Source organism: Astatotilapia calliptera, chromosome 7, assembly GCF_900246225.1.
Source record: "Astatotilapia calliptera chromosome 7, fAstCal1.2, whole genome shotgun sequence".
In the NCBI taxonomy this organism is placed as follows: domain Eukaryota; kingdom Metazoa; phylum Chordata; class Actinopteri; order Cichliformes; family Cichlidae; genus Astatotilapia; species Astatotilapia calliptera.
The window spans coordinates 37,543,976-37,563,556 of NC_039308.1; the positions used below are offsets into that span (position 1 = coordinate 37,543,976).

Here is a 19,581-nt window from a genome sequence, read left to right on the forward strand (position 1 = left end):
GCGTCGACCTCGACCACAAATGGCTGCGTGAGGTCGGGTTGGATCAGGATGGGGGCTGAGGCGAATCGTTTCTTCAGTTCTTGGAAAGCTGCCTGAGCTTCTTTGTTCAACTGAAAAGGAAGCTTGGGAGAGGTTAGCTGGGTCAGCGGCAAGGCAACTCGGCTGAAGTCCCGAATGAACCGCCGGTAAAAGTTGGCAAATCCAAGGAAACGTTGCAGTTGGTGCCTATTAGGAGGTTCCGGCCACTCAACAACGGCTTTTACCTTCACAGGGTCCGGGCGGAGGTTTCCTTGGTCGATTATGTACCCCAGGAATGCAACGGTGGAGACGTGGAATTCACACTTTTCTCCTTTGACGAACAATCGGTTTTCGAGGAGTCGTTGCAGGACCTGTCTGACATGGGTCTCGTGCTCGGATTGGTTTCTGGAAAAGATCAGGATGTCATCTAGATAGACAAAAACAAAACGGTTAATGAAGTCTCTGAGCACGTCGTTCACCAGGGCTTGGAACACCGCAGGGGCGTTAGTGAGACCAAAGGGCATGACAAGGTACTCGAAGTGGCCGAGGTGGGTGTTGAAGGCGGTCTTCCACTCATCGCCCTCACGGATGCGAACCAGATGGTATGCGTTTCGCAAATCCAGTTTGGTGAAAACAGTAACCCCCTGGAGGAGCTCGAAGGCAGAACTGAGGAGCGGCAGAGGGTATTTATTTTTTACTGTGATGTTGTTTAACCCGCGATAGTCAATGCATGGCCGGAGGGTTTTATCCTTCTTTTCGACAAAGAAGAAGCCTGCCGCGACTGGAGAGGTGGAGGCCCGAATGAGGCCGGCAGCCAGGGATTCCGTGATGTACTTGTCCATAGCGTCTCGTTCTGGAAGTGAGATGCTATATAGCCGACTGGTGGGTAAAGGAGCTCCCGGGAGCAGTTCGATAGCACAGTCATAGGGTCTATGCGGAGGGAGTGACTGGGCGCGGGCCTTTTGAAACACCTCAGCTAGGTCGTGATAAACAGAGGGCACATTAGTTAAATCAGCTGATTCCAATACCCCAGAAGAGGGCGTTTCAACGCTTGGAGGCGAGGCTGCTTTAAGGCAGGTCATGTGGCAGTCCTCCCCCCACCCAGTGACACGCCCCTTCAGCCAATCTATGTGAGGGTTGTGCTGTTGTAGCCAAGGATGGCCGAGAACTAGTGGAGTGCGAGTTGCTTTAAACACCAAAAAACAGATTTCTTCAGAATGATTGCCAGAGAGGGTGAGCTCGACAGGCTCCGTCACCAGAGTGATGTCTGGAAGGCGTTGACCTGACAATGCCGTAACACGTAATGCATGAGGCAGGGGCTCCAATAGTAACCCAAGTTGCCGGGCTAACTGACAGTCAATAAAGTTTTGTTCTGCTCCAGAGTCGATTAATACTGACAGAGAGTGACTCTTAGAGTGAATGGAAAGCGTGGCCGGTAGTGTTAAACAGGGAGGAGCTTCTTCTTGGCTTCGCTCGCCCATCAGTACTCCTACCGTCACTGGCGGGCGTGCCCTTTTGCTCGCAAAGGGCAGGTGGCTACAACATGTCCCTTATGGCCACATTAGAGGCACTCACCGGCGGTAATCCGGCGCTGACGCTCCGCAGCGGTGAGATGGGAGCCACTCAGCTGCATGGGTTCTTCTCCGTCCCTGCCCTCATGTATCCGGGAGGGGCAGGCATCAGCCATGGCACCAGTGCCAGAGACTCCCGCAGCCTCATGGAAGTTGTAGTTCCGCTGCGACCGGCGAGCCCGTAACCGCTCATCCACCTTAATGCACAGGGACATTAGCTCATTAAAGGAGGCAGGGAGATCACGCATGATTAGCTCGTCCCTTAATTCTTCTCTGACATTGTTCAGCAACGTGCTCCGTAGCGCCTCCTGATTCCACCCTGCCTCTTCTGCCAGAATCCAGAAGTCGATAGCGTAATCAGACATGCTCCTCCTACCTTGTTTGAAGTTGAGGAGACGGAGAGCAGCGGCCTCTGCCCCGGTGCCTGGGTTAAACACATTCTTAAACTTGGAGAGAAAGTCAGCGTAGGTGATGACAGGATCAGAGTTTAACACAACCTGGGCCCACTTTAGTGCACGGCCCCTCAGAAGTTGAACGAAATAAGTGATCTTCGCCCCATCGTTGCCATGAAAACGCTGCAGCTCGCGAAACGTCAGAGACACCTGAGCCAAAAATCCGGCGCATTTGTCAGACTCACCCGAGAATGGTTCCGGTGTGGGTAAAGGTCCGTCAGACGGCGTACCGACCCGCGGTGAGCTACCTGACGCTACGGCGGGCGGTGCCGCCTGGGGAGCCGGGCTGGGCGGCTGGGGATTCCATGGTTGCGCATTTCCCTCCAGCGGTATTAACTGCGCCACTGCCAGGGTCAATGCGGCGACATCCTGCCGTAGCTGCCCGAGCATTTGTTCATGACGGGCCAGCGCGGCTTCCTGGGCGGCCAGAGCCCGGCCCACGGGGTCCTGTCCTGCTGAGTCCATAATGGCTGGATCGTTCTGTTAGGGGTTCCGAAAGAGACTCAGGCGCAGGCCAGGGTTTCCTTTTAAGCGAAGAACAGTGCGTTTATTTACAGTGAACACAATCACCAAGTGGCTATGTACAATGTGCAGGGAAAACGGGTCCGGGTCGCCAGGGTCCGTGGGAAACAGGGTTAGGGGAAAAGGTGCTCCACACTTTCTGTACAAAAGGCTCCTCCTCAGTCACTCCTCTCAGAATCCGGTTCCAAAAACGATCTAAACACAAAAGGTCGGGTTAGCGGGATAATAACAAAGGGCTTTCAAGATACAGGTTGGCAGATACACAAGTTTGACTGACGCTGATAGTTCAACGATCCAGCGAAGACTAGTGCAGACTCGCCATCTAAGTAGTGCAGTAATCAGCTGGGATCAGCAGCCGGTGTGGTGATGAGCAGGTGTGTGGGCCAGCAGCGGGAGCCCGCAGTGAGCATCGCCGTGGCGAGAGAGAGAGAGAGAGGGTGAGAGAGAGAGGGCGAGAGAGAGAGCAAACAAACCACAAACATATTGCCCAATAGAGGATTGACCAGCAGGGCACAGGGACCATGACAGATACAAATGACATGCAACACACACACACACACACAGCATTAACCTTGTACAACAGCAGCACAAGCTGAAGCACAATATGCAACACAAACTGTGCTCACCCGACTTTATTGATCATCAATGACACGTTCTATTAAAAGGGTCCAGGTGATCAGGAAAATTGACAAAATGTGTCCCAGTCAGAAAAAGGAGATAGGGAGGCAAAAGGGTTAAATTAAAGAGTTTTATTTAAGTTTCTATTAATAACTCAACTAAAAGAGAAGGACAAGCCGCTATGACCAGTTAAAGAAACAAACAACTCAGACATTGGTCAGAAAACTGAAAAGTAAATAAAAAGAAAGAAAAAAAAAGAGTTTGGTCACCAAACACTCCTCTCCACAGAGCAGGCGTAAACAATCACCAAACATAGCTCTCTAGCTGCAACAACCAGAGCTCACCGTTCTCCTGCCTTAAATACCTTTAATTGCTGATGGGAGTCAGCTGTTCAAAAGCAAAAAGGTGGCAGCTCAGGCAGGACATACGTAGGACACGCCCACACAGGCAACTTCAGGAGAAGGCCCTGCTAGGGCCGTAACAGAAACAAACACCCCTACAATCAAACACCAGTGAAACACACACACACACACACACACACACACACACACACACAGGGACATTAAACAGAGCAAAACAATGTATTTATTTTTCATCACCTTTTATTTCCTGAACTAGCAAAACTGACGCTGGTCCAAGTTTGTATTTGTTAAACTGAGCATAAAGGGGGGGGGGGGGGGGGGGGATCTGATGAAAAGAAAATCACCGGAGAACAGCATGAAATCACAGAGTTAACAGGATTAGGGGCTGTATGTCAGTATGAGCAAACAGAATGTAAGATGGCTGATTACAGACACCACCTGAGATTCAGCCTCAGATGCAGAAAAAACAGGATTACTCCTAAGAGTCTGCAAATGAGCTCTGTTAAGGCCTTGAAGCAACAAAAATACTCCAGAAGGCACAGCACCAGCTGAACGGGTAAGATAAAGACATTTTTACCATCAACATGCTAAAATTTAAAGAGGACCGGATCTGACAGAGACTACAGTTTTTCTGGATGAGAATACTCTCCAAAAGGTGTTTGATTTTACAAAAAAAACTTGTCTATACCAAATGATTTGTCTGATAAATTCTTGAAAGGCTCCTCCTTTCCTCTCTCAGCTGCTCATTAAACACCTGACTGGCATCCATGTTCCTGTTTTCTTCAGTTTCCTGCTGCTCATAAACTATATTTGAGTTAGTGCAGCTCAATCACCTGACTGAAAGAAGTAAAACAAACCAAACTGACAGCTCTTTATTTCCCTGATTTTGTTCTTTTCTTCTTGCTGTATTAAATGTTGAGGCAGGATTGTGTTTTATTTCTGCATTACTTTAAGTTTTAAAAACGTCATCATGTTTATCCAAAAATATAAGGAAGCCATTAATCTCTTAAACCTGCATCACTTCATTTCTCTGTGTTCTTAACGTCTACTGTAAAAATAATATATTTAGTAAACCACATTTAGCTGTTTTGACTCTTTGGTGTTATGGAGTCACAGTCTCTATGACAACAGACCCTAACTCGGCTTTCTTGTCCAAATTCTGTATAAATTCATCCAGACGTCTAGAAAGGAGAGCTGCACCATCCAAAGTGGGATGGATGCCATCTTCCACAATAAGATCAGGGTTTTCCCAGAAGGTTTGCCAGTTATCTAAGAATTTCACGCTGTTTTCTGAACACCATGCAGACAGCCAGTGGTTCAATGACAGCATGCGGCTATAGATGACATCATTGGTCTCATAGGGGAGGGGACCAGAGAAAACTACAGTGTCTGACATTTTTTTGGCAAAGTTACAAACTGATGCAATGCTAATTTTAGTGACCTCGGATTGACAGAAAATGCTGTCATTACTGCCAACGTGAATTACAATCTTCCCATATCTATGTTCATTCTGAAACAGCAGTTTCAGATAAGCTTTAATGTCACCTGCTCTTGCTCCTGGAATGCAATTGATCACAGTTCCTGGAGTCTCTAGCTGCACATCTCTGAGTACAGCATCACCAATAAGCAGAGTTTTTTCCACAATGTGTGGATTGTCTGGATTGGTTTTGGAATCTTCATCTGAGTTCTCCTCTATCTCAGTCTTCTGTACTTGTTCCTCACTTGAGGGCCCTTCCCCAGTAGTTTTTGGATAAGAAATCGTCTTTAAATATTCATATAATTCCTTCTTTTCTCCTCTCAGTGTTTTCTGTACTTCTTCAATCGTGTCTTCATCTGCCAGCCGATGAAGGAGAGGTCCACAGTAAAGCCTGACAAAGCAGAAAATCTCAGTTAAAGTTGATGAAGTGTGTTAAACATCTGTGGAGCGCATCGTTGGTCTGGTGTTTACCGGGCACACTGAGGTTCTGGTAGAGGGGAACACAGCAGCTGGTTCAGGTGGAGGCTCTGCCTCATGCAGCACAGCCATTGGCTGAAAGCATGAGCCACACGGGGCTGCCATTTCCTCCTGATAGCTGCATCCTTTAAAGCTTTCATCTTCCTCTCAAACTCGTCCTCTACAGACAAAATAAGACAAAGTTTCAGTGACACAGAACCAGAGACCAGCAGCAGTTTGTCTTCTTGTTCAGGCTGATGTGGAAGCATCAGTGCTGCTGCTGTCACACAAACTCTGACTACAGGATGTCTGATTACAGTCTTAACCTGCTGTGACATGCAAGGGCATGAGTCATCTCTGTGGGCCCTCTTCCTTTCAGTGTAGCCAGTAGTGATTCATATTCTACATTTATTAACAGTCCACGATGTCCATGTCTGCACAGTTTTCACATTGATTTCCCAACACTTTATAATCTACAAATATTTTTTAGTTAAATAAGTTTTTTTTTGTGTATCTTGAAAAATTGAAAACTCCGATTACACTTGTAACACTAAAAACAACTAACAACATTTCACCAGAAACATGTTTTTGCCACTGTCATCCTCTGTCATGCTCACAATCTTCTTCTAGCCTGGTCCCAAGTTAACCTGCTTAGAGCCTCAGACTGTTTTCGACCTGTTTGGTGTTGAAGGTCAACAGGGGTCAAAGCAGCTCATCAAGACACACCAGAATAACTGTAAATAATATACTTATCTTTGTAACTGAGAAAGTTTAAAGTTTTGAAACTTGTACTTAGAGTGTTGATACTGATAGATACAACTGTTTATAACTTAAGGTCTCCGCTATATGAGCTCACCTTGTTTCCCATCATTTGGAGAGGAGGCTGTCGATGCTGCTTCAACCTCTCTGTTAGCTTCTGAAATGAAGGAACATCTTTCACATGTGACACTTTTTCATTGTTTTCAGTGACAGCTGATAGCTAAACCAGATTTTATTTTAAATTGTATAACAGTTAACTTCCCTCATTTTGCTTTTCTTGATTTCCTTCTTTTCATTTTTAATACCTTTTATTCTTCTTCCATGGGGAAAGATATCCCTCATGGTGCACATTCGCAATTACTTAGATAGAATAAATAAGCAGTGACGTCCAGTGTAGGACGGACAACACAATTTTATAAGTGCCATCAGAAAGCCTCCATTATATTGTTTTTTTCTTAACCATTCTTCCATAAAAAACAATTGTAAGGTCACTGATGTTGGACGAGTAGGCCTTGCTCGCACTCTCAACTGTAAATCATCCCACAGTTGTTCTGTCAGGTTGAGGTCAGGACTCTGTGCAGGTCAGTCAAGTTTGTCCACATCAAACCTACTCATCCATGTCTTTATGGACCTACTTTGTGCAGTTATGTGCAGCGATGTTGGAACAGGAAGGGGTTGTCCCCAAACTGTTCCCACACAGTTGGCCAAAATGTATTGGTATGCTGAAGCATTAAGAGTTCCTTTTACTGGAACTAAGGGGATGAGACCAGCTCCTGAAAAACAATCCCACACCATAATCCCCTCTCCACCAAACTTTACTCTTGGCACATTGCAGTCAGACAAGTACTGTTGTCCTGACCACCATCAAGAACAGACTCATCAGTCGGATATCCAGACAGAGAAGTGTGGTTCATCACTTTAGATAACATGTCTCCACTGCTCTAGAGTCCAGTGGCAGCTTGCTTTACACCATTGCATCCCACTCTTTGCATTGTGGTTGGTGATGCAAAGCTTGGATACAGTTAGTCGCCATAGAAACCCTTTACACAGGGCTCTCTACGCACTGTTCTTGAGCTAATCTGAATGCCACGCGAAGTCTGGAGGTCTGTAGTGACTGTCTGCACAAAGTTGGTGACCTCTGAGCACAATGCTTCTGCTTACTCTGTAATTTTACATGGCCTACTACTTTGTGAGTTGCTGTCATTCCCTATCGCTCCCACTTTGTTATACTGCCACTAACAGCTGACTATGGAATTTTAGGCTACGTCCACATGTACATGGGTATTTTTGAAAATGCAGCCTTTTCTATGCGTTTGGGCCTTTCGTCCACACGTAAACGGTGTTTTGGATCATTGAAAACTGAGATTTTTTAAAACTCTTTGCATTTACGTGTGGACGAGGAAAACTGAGATTTAGTCAACCAACGTCAAAGGTGTGCGCCATTTTTGACTTCACGCTGTGTTTACATGAGATAAATTTCTACAATGGCAGATATAGACAAAATACTGTTGCAGTTTTTTCACGCTTATATACACACACACGGAGTTACTTTCCCTCCATTTAGAAAGACTGAGGCGTCAGAGTGAACTTCTACTTCTGTGGCTTCTACATTCAACACATATGCTCTCACAACCCAAATCCCAACGCCAAAGTCGTCTGTTTCGGACGAAGACTGGGTCGAACCACCTCTTGATAGACAACTTTGAAAGCACGGAGGTACTTCCAGAAAAATGGCGAGAGAATTTTTGCATGTTGAGGACTTCACTTTTGGCTCTTTGTGAGCTACTTCGTCTGCACATTGAAGCCCAAACAACGAAAATGAAGTTGCCTGTCAGTGTTGTAAAAAAAAAAGTTGCATGCACATTGCATTATTTAGCTGATGAAGTGAGGTTATGCAAGACTGCAAACGCTTTCGGACTATTAAGGCAAGTGGTGTTGAAAATTGTAAGACAAGTTTGTACTGCAATTACTGTTCACTTGGGCCCTGTGTTTATACAGTTACCAGCAAGTACAAAGTAGAGGAACTTGTAGCAGGGTTTTACTGAGCCTATGGAATTCCTCAGTGTATTGGTCCTGTGGATGGGACCCATGTGGAAATAAAGCAACCATCCATGAATTCTATGGACCATGTTAACAGGAAGGGGAGGTTTTCTCTGAACATACAAGCCACCTGTGACTAAAGGTATTAATTTATTGATGTTGCGTTGGCAAGGCAGTGTACACAAAACCCATATTTTTGCAAATTCTATGCTGAACACACATTTCAAAAATAGCATGAACTGTGGAACATAAAGAGGCAATTCCAGTTTTCCTTATTGAGGATCCAGCATACCCATGGCTTCCTTACCTAAAGAAAGAATACGCAACCGTGGGAAGCACTGCTCACGAACACTATTTTGGTCTATGCTTAAGTCGAGCTCATTGAATTTGTTTTACAGACTGAAAGCATGGTTTGGAGCATTGCAAAGGCCCTGGCAAGTCTCCCAGTTCGTGTTTTCATGTGTTTTTGCTGTTTTATATTCCAGCGTGATATTGAGGAATAATTCCACCTCACTGTCCCTCCACACATAGGACTCCTTTCTGCTTTTATGTGCCATCTTTGTTTGTGCTTAACTGGCCAACATGGTTAGGATTATTTTGCCACCTTTTTTTTTTTTTTTGCATGTTCTTGACAGCATTTGATTAGTTTTTTATGGAAGCCCGTTTCCGCCACTAAAAAAAAAAAAGCTAGTATCCATAACTCGAAATTTCGAGTTAGCTCTGCCAATCAAAAATATATGTGAATGAGGTCGCTTTCTTGTTACCCGGAAGCATATGGCGCAGGACCGCGCACTCAAAAACGGATCCCAACAAATTAAAGTATGTTTGCTGATAGTAACACCATGTGATTCAGCTAATAACACAGGGATTTCATCATTTGTGAAGCCAGGCTGAAAACACTCAGCAATCTGTGCATTCACGACTGGATGTAATACCGGTAGCTTAGCTGTAGCATTTGTAGCTGAGGTCTTCAGCTTCCGGGTAACATGGAAATGACGTCATTCACGTAGATTACTGATTGGCAGCGCTAACTCGAAATTTCGAGTTGCTTTTCTCAAAATTTTGAGTTAATAAATCGAAATTTCGAGTTAATATGTCGAAATTTCGAGAAACTAACTTGAAATTTCGAGAAAATAACTCGAAATTTCGAGAAAATAACTCGAAATTTTGAGTTATGGATCCTTTTTTTTTTTTTTTTAGTGGCGGAAACGGGCTTCCATAGTTTTTTGCCTTTAGATGTGGACAGAGATATTTTTTCAAAACTGCACGTGTGGTCCGGATTTTTTTTTTAACGAAAACTGAAAATCTCTGTTTACAAAAGTACCCGTGTACATGTGGACATAGCCTTGGTAGGCAGGAAATTTCACGACTGTACTTGTTACACAGGTTGCGTGGTACTATACTGGAATTCACTGAGCTCCTGAGAGCGAAGCATTCTTTTACTCATGTTTGTAGGAGCAGTCTGCATTCCTAGGAGCTTGAGTTCATACACCCTAGACCACGAGAGTCATTGGAACACCTAAACTCAATGATTTGGATGGGTGAGTGACTACTTTTAGTACAGGGTGTGCCATTTATATGGATACACCGTAATAAAATGGGAATGGTTGGTGATATTAAAGTCCTGTTTGTGGCACATTAGTATATGTGAGGGGGCAAACTCCTCAAGATGGGTGGTGACCATGGTGGCCATTTAGAAGTCGGCCATCTTGGATACAACTTTTGTTTTTTCAATAGGAAGAGGGCCATGTGACACATCAAACTTATTGGTAATGTCACAAGAAAAACAATGGTGTGCTTGGTTTCAACGTAACTTCATTCTTTCATGAGTTATTTACAGGTTTCTCTTTGTTCACAGCCATTGACATGTCGAAGAGGTTAACACGTGAGGAGCGGATTGAAATTGTGTTGATATCTGGTGAACGCAGTAACCGGGTCATTGCAGCAGATTTCAATGCAAGACACCCTACGAGACCACCCATCTCCCATGCTACAGTTAGCAAACTGCTTGCTAAGTTTCATGAAACTGGTTCAGTGTTGGATTTGCCAAAATGTGGACGCAAGAAAACTGTCACTAATGAAGAAACATCAGTGGCTGTCCTAGCTTCATTCAGCAAGAGCCCACAGCATCTCAACGAGGATGACCCAGATCGGCGCACAGAATTTGCAGAATGGGCAAAACAAAAATGGGAACAGGACCCTCAGTTCACGCAGAAGATTTTGTTCAGTGATGAGGCAAACTTTTATGTGAATGGTGAAGTTAACAAACAAAACCACTGCTATTGGTCTGACACTAACCCACATTGGATGGATCCCTCCAAGACTGTTGGAACAACAAAAGTGATGGTTTGGTGTGGTATATGGGGTACAACGATACTGGGTCCATTTTTCATCAATGGAAACCTCAAGGCCACTGGATATTTGAAATTGCTACATGATTATGTGTTTCCCTCTTTGTGCACTGAAGCTGGCACGTTCCCTGAGTTTTTCCAGCAAGATGGTGCACCACCACATTATGGGTGCCAGGTCCGAGCATTCCTAGATGAACAGTTTCCTGGAAAGTGGATTGGTCGTCGTGGGCCAGTTGAATGGCCCCCAAGGTCTCCCGATCTGACCCCCTTAGACTTTTATCTTTGGGGTCATCTGAAGGCAATTGGCTATGGTGTGAAGATACGAGATGTGCAGCACCTGAAACTACGGATACTGGATGGCCATATATAAATGGCCATATAAATGGCCCACCCTGTAGTACAGTATATTTTCTATCCATTATCTGGGAAATATATACCATGTTACCCAGTGAGACTTACCTGGACTGTCATGGTGATACATAAACCCCAGTAGGAGGGCGTGGAGGCAGTGGACAGTTTCAGGTTTTGGGTGGTGTTGTAGCCTCTTGAACCAGAAAACAGTCACACAGACTGGCAGCTTCAGATGGTCGGGGATGTTTCCTAAGTCTAAAGTCTGAACCTGCAGAGCTTCTTCAAACACTCTGCGACGCAAATCTTCAGGAGCCTGCACAGAGAGGTACCACACAGACAAGATGCTCATGTGTACCACGGAAACACGTTTATGGCCTGTCAGAGTAATTAAACACATTTATTGATTAACATCAGTACCTCATGCAGACGCTCTAGTTCCAGTTGTTTCTGTTCATCACTGCTGAGGAGTATTGATGGGACACGCTTGTCTTTGATCTCTTCTCTATCCCTGTCATATTCAGTGCACATCTGACCTCCAGTTAACAGTCCATAGAAGTACTGTCTGATGCAGTAAGCAGCTGTGTAACTGCTTGGCTGTGAAAAGTCCTCCACAAGAGCAGGCAGGATCATTGTCTTCTGATCCACAATATTTATGACGAAAGTGGTGAGTTCTCCACGCTCAATTTTTTGAAGAACCCATAAAGGCAGCTCAGAATCAGTCTTTGTTGGTTCAACATATTTTTGAATGGAGAGTTTGAAAGATCTGTCCTCGATCTCACGAACGTGATTTACAGCATTTTGCAGAGCTTGTTCTCTCTTCACTGAATCATTACAGCTGTCCAGCTTCAATTTGCTTAAAAATGTGAGCATACCATACAGTCGTTTGATGTCGTTTTGGCCAGGTGAAGATGATTCATTTGCAAATATTTCTTTACCTAATCTTGAACAATCATTTCCTGCTATTGAAGCAAAGACTGGCATGAGAGCAGGGTCCAATTTAAAATGCTCACAAAACTTTGAACGTGTGTAGAGCTTAGCAGGAATTTTTCCATCCTTCTTTCTTTTCCACTCAAAGTGTTTAAGATGAAGGAAACCTTTGTGCACATCATAGATGCAGAAATCTGTGTCAATGGACAGCACAGCACATTGGTTCTGATTTGCAGCAGAAAAAATCTCAGGGTCTGCCTCTCCTAAACACTGTTTAAACTCTATGTCTTTCTCCTTCAAGATTTCTATGAAGACATCTCTGACCAGAGGTGGTAAGACGTTAGGCCTGTATCTTTTTCGTACAGTGCAGCCAAGCTCAGTCTTTGCTACTGTCTTTGCTTTTTCCAGTTTTTTTTTTAGATGAGACACAAGATGTTCACGCTTGTCAGATCCTGAGCCTCCATCCAGGAAGACGTACGGAGTGACTTCACAGTCCTGCAGAGTCTTAAAGAAGTTACAGACCTCATCTTTAAATCCAGGATAATCTCCTCCACAGCGCTGGTCCAGCTTCAGATTAGAGTAATAATACAAAAAATAGTACAGAGCTGCACCATCAATGATGAGACCTGTTTTTTCTATGTTAACCTCCTCACAGAGAGAAGGTATCTGATCTATCAAGTCCTCTAACTTTAAAATTCCCATTATTGCTTAAAGTGTGGTGAAGGTGAGCGGTGGTTATTGTGCTAATGCCTCTGTGTCTGCAGATATTTATACACCTACTAGAACATCGTACAGGTACACGCCCACACTGACAGATCCAGTCACACCTGCTCTGACTAATCTAGCATACCTATGTTACTCTTTTGGTTTCATTTCTTTTATCTTCATCTTGTGGCTTTCAGTTTTATTTCACTATGTGGTGCAAAATGAAATGTGTTTCATTAACTTTCCAGCTCTGTTAATATATCAAAGATACTTAGTTCTTTAAGATAAGAAAACGATACGATAAACCTTTATTAGTCCCAAACTAATAAAGGTTAAAAAAGGTTTTATTATCAACACATGTCCCAACTGGTGTTTAAAAAATCAGTATTTAAATTCAGTAATGAACTATGTTGTGAAGAGGAGCTTTTCAAATTGAGAGCCACTGCTAAAGAAAGGCACGATTTTACCACCTCTCGGGTTGATCACTGTAACACTGCCTATTCAGTCCATGTTCTCCTTTCTTTACTACAAACAGTCCAAACTCAGGTGCACTGGCTTTCTGTGAAACAATGAATTGATTGACTCATTAGAGCATTCACCCATACTTTTAAATAACAGAGTGAAAACAGTGTTTGTGATAAGCTAGAGAGAATCATTACCTCAGACTGTCATCGGATTATTGTGAGAAAACCTGATATTGTTGGAGACTATGTGAGGAGCAGGCATTGCACTGAAGTAAAACACATTTACAAAAGATTTCAACATTTCATATCTTGACTCATGAGCTTTGAATAGCTGCAAATCACTGCAGTGTGTTTGTATTCACATTTTTAGGTTTCTAATCAGAGGTGAAACAACTAGAGTCATTTGTCACCTAAGTAGAGGTAGAGATACTTGTTAGAATCAGAATCAGAAAGGGTTTTATTGCCAAATGTTGAGCAGGTTTACAACATCAGGAAATTGCTGCGGTGCTTCAGTGCAAACATGCTGTCATAAATTACGCTTAAATAGACAAGAAAATGAAAGTAAGAATAAAAATTAAAAGTGCTACGTAGAAAGATATATACATGAGTGCAGGTGGTGATCAGTGCCAAACATGGAATGATGCAGTGACACAGCGTAGGGTCATGTGTTAGTGGCGGGCACAGTCATACGGTTATTGTTCATGTGTCCAACAGCAGAGGGGAAGAAACTGTTCTTATGGCGAGAGGTTCTGGTGCGAATGGACCGGAGCCTCCTGCCTGAGGGGAGCAGGTCAAACAGACTGTGTCCAGGGTGAGAAGGGTCAGCTGAGATCCGAGCTGCACGCCCCAGTGTCCTGGAGGTGTACAGGTCCTGCAGAGATGGGAGTCTGCAGCCAATCACCTTCTCAGCAGAGCGCACAACACGCTGCAGTCTCTGTTTGTCCCTGATAGTGGCTCCAGCGTACCACACGGTGATGGAGGAGGTGAGGATGGACTCGATGATTGCAGTGTAGAATTGCATCATCGTCCGTGGTGGCAGGTTGAATTTCTTCAGCTGCCTCAGGAAGTACATCCTCTGCTGGGCTTTCTTAATGACGGAGGTGATGGTGGGCTCCCACTTCAGGTCCTGGGTGATGGTGGTACCCAGGAAGCGGAATGAGTCCACAGAGGTGACGGGGGTGTCAGTCAGGATGATGGGGGGGAGTGGGGCTGTGTGCTTCCTGAAGTCCACAATAATCTCCACTGTCTTCTGGGCGTTCAGCACCAGGTTGTTGTGGCTGCACCAGGACACCAGACGTTCAACCTCCCTCCTGTAGGCAGACTCATCCCCGTCCGAGATGAGTCCAATAACGGTGGTGTCATCTGCAAACTTGATTAGCTTGACAGACTGGTGGGTGGAGGTGCAGCCGTTGGTGTACAGGGAGAAGAGCAGAGGAGAAAGAACACAGCCCAGAGGGGAGCCGGTGCCATATTAATATAATATTAATGCATAATAATGAAAAGTTTATTTCAATTAATGTAATCACCTTGAACATCTGTTATGTAGAAAGTAAGCAGAGGAAAACATTGTACAGATGTGGTCAGAAGATTGCATACTCTAAAAGATTAAGAATAACCCAGGAACCACCAAGGCTGCAAAACCAACAGCTGAGTTAGTAAGTTACACATGAAAGCAGTAGAAAGAAGAACAAAGATAGTCTCTGTCACCAGCTGCATCTGGAGAGGCCCAGCATCCACCTATTGCTTTTCACTGTTCACAGCACTGTTTGTTCCTTATCTATTTCTTCCTTTCTCTAAGATGATGTGGACTTGAAAGAGCAGTTTATAAGAACTGATCCTGCCACTGAGACAGGTTTCTCAGGTAGGAGGAAAGTAGCTCTGTGCATCTTGACCATGTTTGGCTCCACTCCACAGTGAACTTTATCAAAACTAAATACCGATCCCAGCTCATCAATGAGCACCCCACATGTGTATAAGGATGACCCTGACTCCATTCAAGCCCAGGTTTAAAATGCTGTCAGAATAAGCTAAAACTCAATTCATTCACTGAGCAGAAAAGTGGGGAGTTGATTAAATATGGAGAGAAATTTGCACCCAAATGTCTGAAACTACACGTAACATCTCCCTCACTCACTCACAAAACCTCAAATACGTGTGCACCGGTCACCTGGTACACACAGATCATATCACATGCCCACGTGGGGTTCACACAGATCGACAAGTGCAAGCTATGTTCAAGTCCCAGTGTAAAACTGGGACTTCTGGGCTTCAACTGTGTACCTGTGTCTATTTGTTTTGTTTTGTTTGTTTATTCTTTTTACTTATTTCAAATAAAGGGGACACTTATGCTCCCAGCAAGGTTTTTGAAAGATAAAATTATCAGATTCATGAAGCTAAACTTAATCAACTGTCTGTTAATGATCAGTATTTACACGGGTTTGGATTTATGCATTTGTAAAATAGTCTTGTGTGTTCAGATTGATTCTTATTTCTGTGTGGTTTGAAGCACGCACATGTGAGTCCTCAAAAGTTACACACAAATCATTGTACTCATCTGTAAATATTATTTTACGCTTGTGGATCATGTTGTATGCATTTCCAACACTTTTAAGGCAAATTTCTCTCTTTTTCAACCTCTTTAAATTTTAGTTGAATACCCCTAATATACTGTTTATGCTGTGTTTATATTAGACTCTGCAAAGCTGGTATGAAGGTGGAATTCAGTGAATGAATCTCAGGATCATCATCTAAAAGTCATCTGAATCTCTGCTACACTTGATGCAACCTACCATGAAACCACAGACACTGTGCACCAGTCACACACTGTTCTTTACTTTGAATCCATGACAGTACAGCAAACTAACCTGTTAACCTGCACTAACCTGCAGAGGATGTTCATATAACCTTTAACACAGTTTACCTCCGTTTGTTTAGCAGCAGGTTTCACAATATAAAAAAGCACAATGTCACATTACAGACCCAATGTGTGATTTAAAATCATGAGGACTTACATGTAAGCTTTAAATGAGCAGTCCTTACCTTTAAATATCACCTGCCTGTGAAATACAGCAGCTGGACCTTTAGCTAGCAGCACAGTTTGTGCATTTGTTAAGCTGATAGAAACATTGCGTTTGAAATTACCTGCCACTTAAAAATAGTTTACTCCTTTTATGTTTTTATTGTCTTTATTTTTATCTCATCTTCAGTAGAGCTAGCTAGATGCTGAAGCAACATACAGACACCTGCAGTGTCATGGTCCGGAGTCTGGTGACTCTGTGTTTATGTTTTGTTTTCTTATAGTTCTGTGATTTAGTGGTTTGTCATGGCTTTGTCTTTCGTATTTCTAGTATTCTTAGTTATTCTTTGGTAATTTAAAGATTTTCCAGCCCATAGGTTTTGCCACTGTGCCTACCTTGTGTTCCTTGTGTTACATCTAGTGTCCTGGTTTCTATGTTCGTGTATTTCCTTTGACAGTGCCATGCCCCGCGTCAGTGTATTCTGTTTGCTCCCCCTCTGTCTTATCTCGTTTGATTATGTTTAGCTGTGTTCTCTGCCTGTTTGCCATTTCCTCGTTTCCCTCTGTGTACATTTATTGTGTGTGTTCACCTCTGTTCCTCGTCAGATCGTCTGTTTTCTCCAGGGTGTAATGTGTCTCATCCCCGGTGTTTATGTCTCAGGCTCCGCATTCCTGGTGTTCAGGTTTTTGTAACATTTACTAATAATAGTACTACTAATTACTTTCCTCATGTTCTTTTGTTAGTTTATCCCAGTGTAGGTTTTGTTAGTCTAAGTCCCCCTCATGCTCTGCTTTTGTTTCATTTTGTCTTTCACTAAATAAATTCACTCACAGCTACGCTGTCATCAGTGCCTGCACTTTGGTCTGCTTTCTCTTCTCTCCACACGGTTCCCTCGCCAACTGTGACCAAACCAGTTAACCTCTGACTATGGCACACAGTTTTGCCTATTTGGTCTCTTTTCATCAGTCAGTATAACACATAATACATCCTAGATAAGCGGAAGAAAATGGATGGATGGACAACGGGTTTACTTGTAGCACAGAACTATGGAGCCCAGCACAGCACTCCTTAATCCCTTGTGTTTGGAGCTTTTTAATGTTTGAATTATGAACAGGCCAGTGTTTTATCAAAGAATCAACCATTCATTGTTTGTTTAAATATATACTAGTTTTACTGTAGTGTTTAATTGCTTGAAGCAAAATATAATAAAATGAGGGGTTACTCAACAATTCTGCACAGTACTATATTTAAACAAACTGATAAACATCAGACTGAAAAAAAGCAAATTATTTTAATGCTGTTAAAGCTAAACAATCACCAATGGTCAGTATTTGATACCAACTGGAGACCAACACTATTGGTTGCTGCTACAGTTCAATATGAAATAGAATAGATCTTTATTGTCACTGTTACAAGAACAACGAAACACAGTTTGGCATCTCTCCGTTGGCAGCATGTAGATTTACACTCAGATTCTTACAACGTAAGTATCTAGAAAGTAAGATAGTCGTTTTTTATCTTTACAAAAAAGGTATGTAAGATAAAAAGATATGCAATGTAAGCAGGAACTGAGGGATTAGTGCATTATAAGGTGCTATGTGAACAGTGGTATTGCACATTCAGTAAGGTTTAGAGCTGCTGGGTTGCTACTATCATAAATACAGTTATATAGCTAGAGGTAGGGGTGTTGGTTGCAATACAGTATAATAAATACGGTTTATAAATACAGAGTAAATGTCCATGAATGTAAACAGCACAGTTAGCCTTCAATCAGGGTGGAAGTAGGGCATGTTTTCACAACCACATCACTTCCTTATTTCTTTCCTTTAATTTGGCTTCATTAATTACTTTAATATTTACTCATTAAACAATGTTTTTGTCATTGTACTATATTTGTCTGCAACTATTCTGCATAGTCATTAAATGTCAAGAATGTCTTCATTCTTGACACTCGATGTTGCTTGGACATAATAGCCTGAGATCATTTATCAGCACAGGTTAAAGTGAGATTTGGTAAGTGGAGGAACCTTAAGATCAGGTGTAGCGGTGCAGCATGGGAACAAGAATCCCCTAGAAATTAGTCATATATAAAAAGTCTGCTGAAAGAGCTTTTTTTATATATCAGTCTGCACCTTTTTAACACAAACAATACACCTTTAATGTTTACCTGCATGAACTCTGAAGTGTCATATTAGAAACAAACGGCATCACTGAGAGCACATTCAGTAGTCCTGTTGTGAGTTCATCAGATTTAATTATTTTGTACTGAAGCATTCATTTTACTGATGCATATTCTTTATTGATCTCTGCCACCTGTTCCTCTAATAGTGTTTGACTGCTGTAAGCTGCTCAGCTGATCCACTTTGTGTAGTCAACGTGTGACGCCCCTCCTTTCATGTGAGCGCACTCAGAGCTTGAAGTCGAAACTTTGGTTGGCAAACACAGTTAATAACTGGTTTCCCGAACTATCAGCCGATGTTCAACTAATAGAATTCAGAGAGTGAATCTAATCAGCATCTCCAGCTTAAAGTTAAATTGATGTTTCAGACAGAAAGATGGACAATAGAAAGTGAATAAAAGAAAGTTAAGACAGAAAACATCTGACAAAGAAACACAAACTGTCACCATAATTCAGAAATAATAAAAATAATAAAACTTAATCAAATTAAGTGATGATCAGTGTAACCTGCTGTTGTACAACATGTTACTTCCAGTGGATTCTGTGTGACGTAAAACAGCTACTAAGTGTCATTTGTCATGTTAGCATTTCCACGTTCAGTGATCAAGAAATTAAGAAAATAAAATAATGGATGATGAAACAAATGGTCTTGATGGTAAAAGTCCTGATTTTTAAACATTCAGATGAGGATGTGGGATGGGGATCACATCAACATTTCTGCTATGGATCTCCAGAACAGGCTTATACTGTCATCAATACAGACATACAGATAAATCAAATGAGCAGGTAACTGATGTAGAGAAGCAAGCTTGAAAACAGCTGAAAATAATCCCCATCCCAGTCGGTCCTGATTAAAAGACCAAGTGTGTTTAAATCTGTGCAGGCAGCATTTTATCTTGGAGGGCCAGATTGCCACTGAGACAGGAACACATAACAAACAGCTGGAGTATTAATGTGGTCTTTATCTTACAATATAAAATGCTGTGAGGGGAATGTTGTTGTGATTTGGTGTTAATTAAATGAAACCTGGGGATCCAGTTCATGAATATGAATGAACTCAGATCATTTCTATTTCTATCTTATTCAGAGCTGGATCACAAGTGAAGCAAAGTTCGTGCTCATGAATGTTATTTATGAACAAACATGAATATAAAGTACTGCAGCTCAGTGTTGGTGAGGAGTTGAATTCCCACTGATTTAATCACAGATTTTCAGCATTTTGAGTTTTTGGTTCTTGTTTAACTTTCTTGTTTTTATGATGACTTTTACTTTTGTGATGATTTTCTGTTTTTAGCTCAGCTAAGTTTCACCG

General features: G+C 42.8%; 3 protein-coding genes across 3 annotated transcripts in view; 1 reads left to right on the forward strand and 2 right to left on the reverse strand.

Annotated features, from left to right (window-relative positions):
• Positions 1–1,579: 1,579 nt before the first annotated feature.
• LOC113024926 (uncharacterized) lies at positions 1,580–2,870 on the reverse strand. Its single transcript, XM_026172230.1, has 2 exons — positions 2,841–2,870; positions 1,580–2,758 (listed from the first exon to the last, which is right to left on the reverse strand). Exon 2 carries the CDS (start codon positions 2,504–2,506, stop codon positions 1,580–1,582), a length of 927 nt encoding a protein of 308 aa, XP_026028015.1. The 5' UTR covers positions 2,507–2,758; positions 2,841–2,870.
• Positions 2,871–3,736: 866 nt separating this feature from the next.
• The window catches only part of LOC113026149 (uncharacterized), a 42,226-nt gene continuing 26,381 nt past the window's right edge, over positions 3,737–19,581 (forward strand). Inside the window, exon 1 of the mRNA XM_026174615.1 lies at positions 3,737–4,099. The gene's annotated coding sequence lies outside the window, so the exon portion shown is untranslated. The remainder of the gene's footprint in view (positions 4,100–19,581) is intronic.
• LOC113026143 (protein asteroid homolog 1-like) lies at positions 4,106–12,622 on the reverse strand. Its single transcript, XM_026174607.1, has 5 exons — positions 11,395–12,622; positions 11,086–11,290; positions 6,333–6,392; positions 5,492–5,657; positions 4,106–5,411 (listed from the first exon to the last, which is right to left on the reverse strand). The coding sequence occupies exons 1-5, from the start codon at positions 12,604–12,606 to the stop codon at positions 4,646–4,648; spliced, it is 2,409 nt and encodes an 802-aa protein (XP_026030392.1). The 5' UTR covers positions 12,607–12,622; the 3' UTR covers positions 4,106–4,645.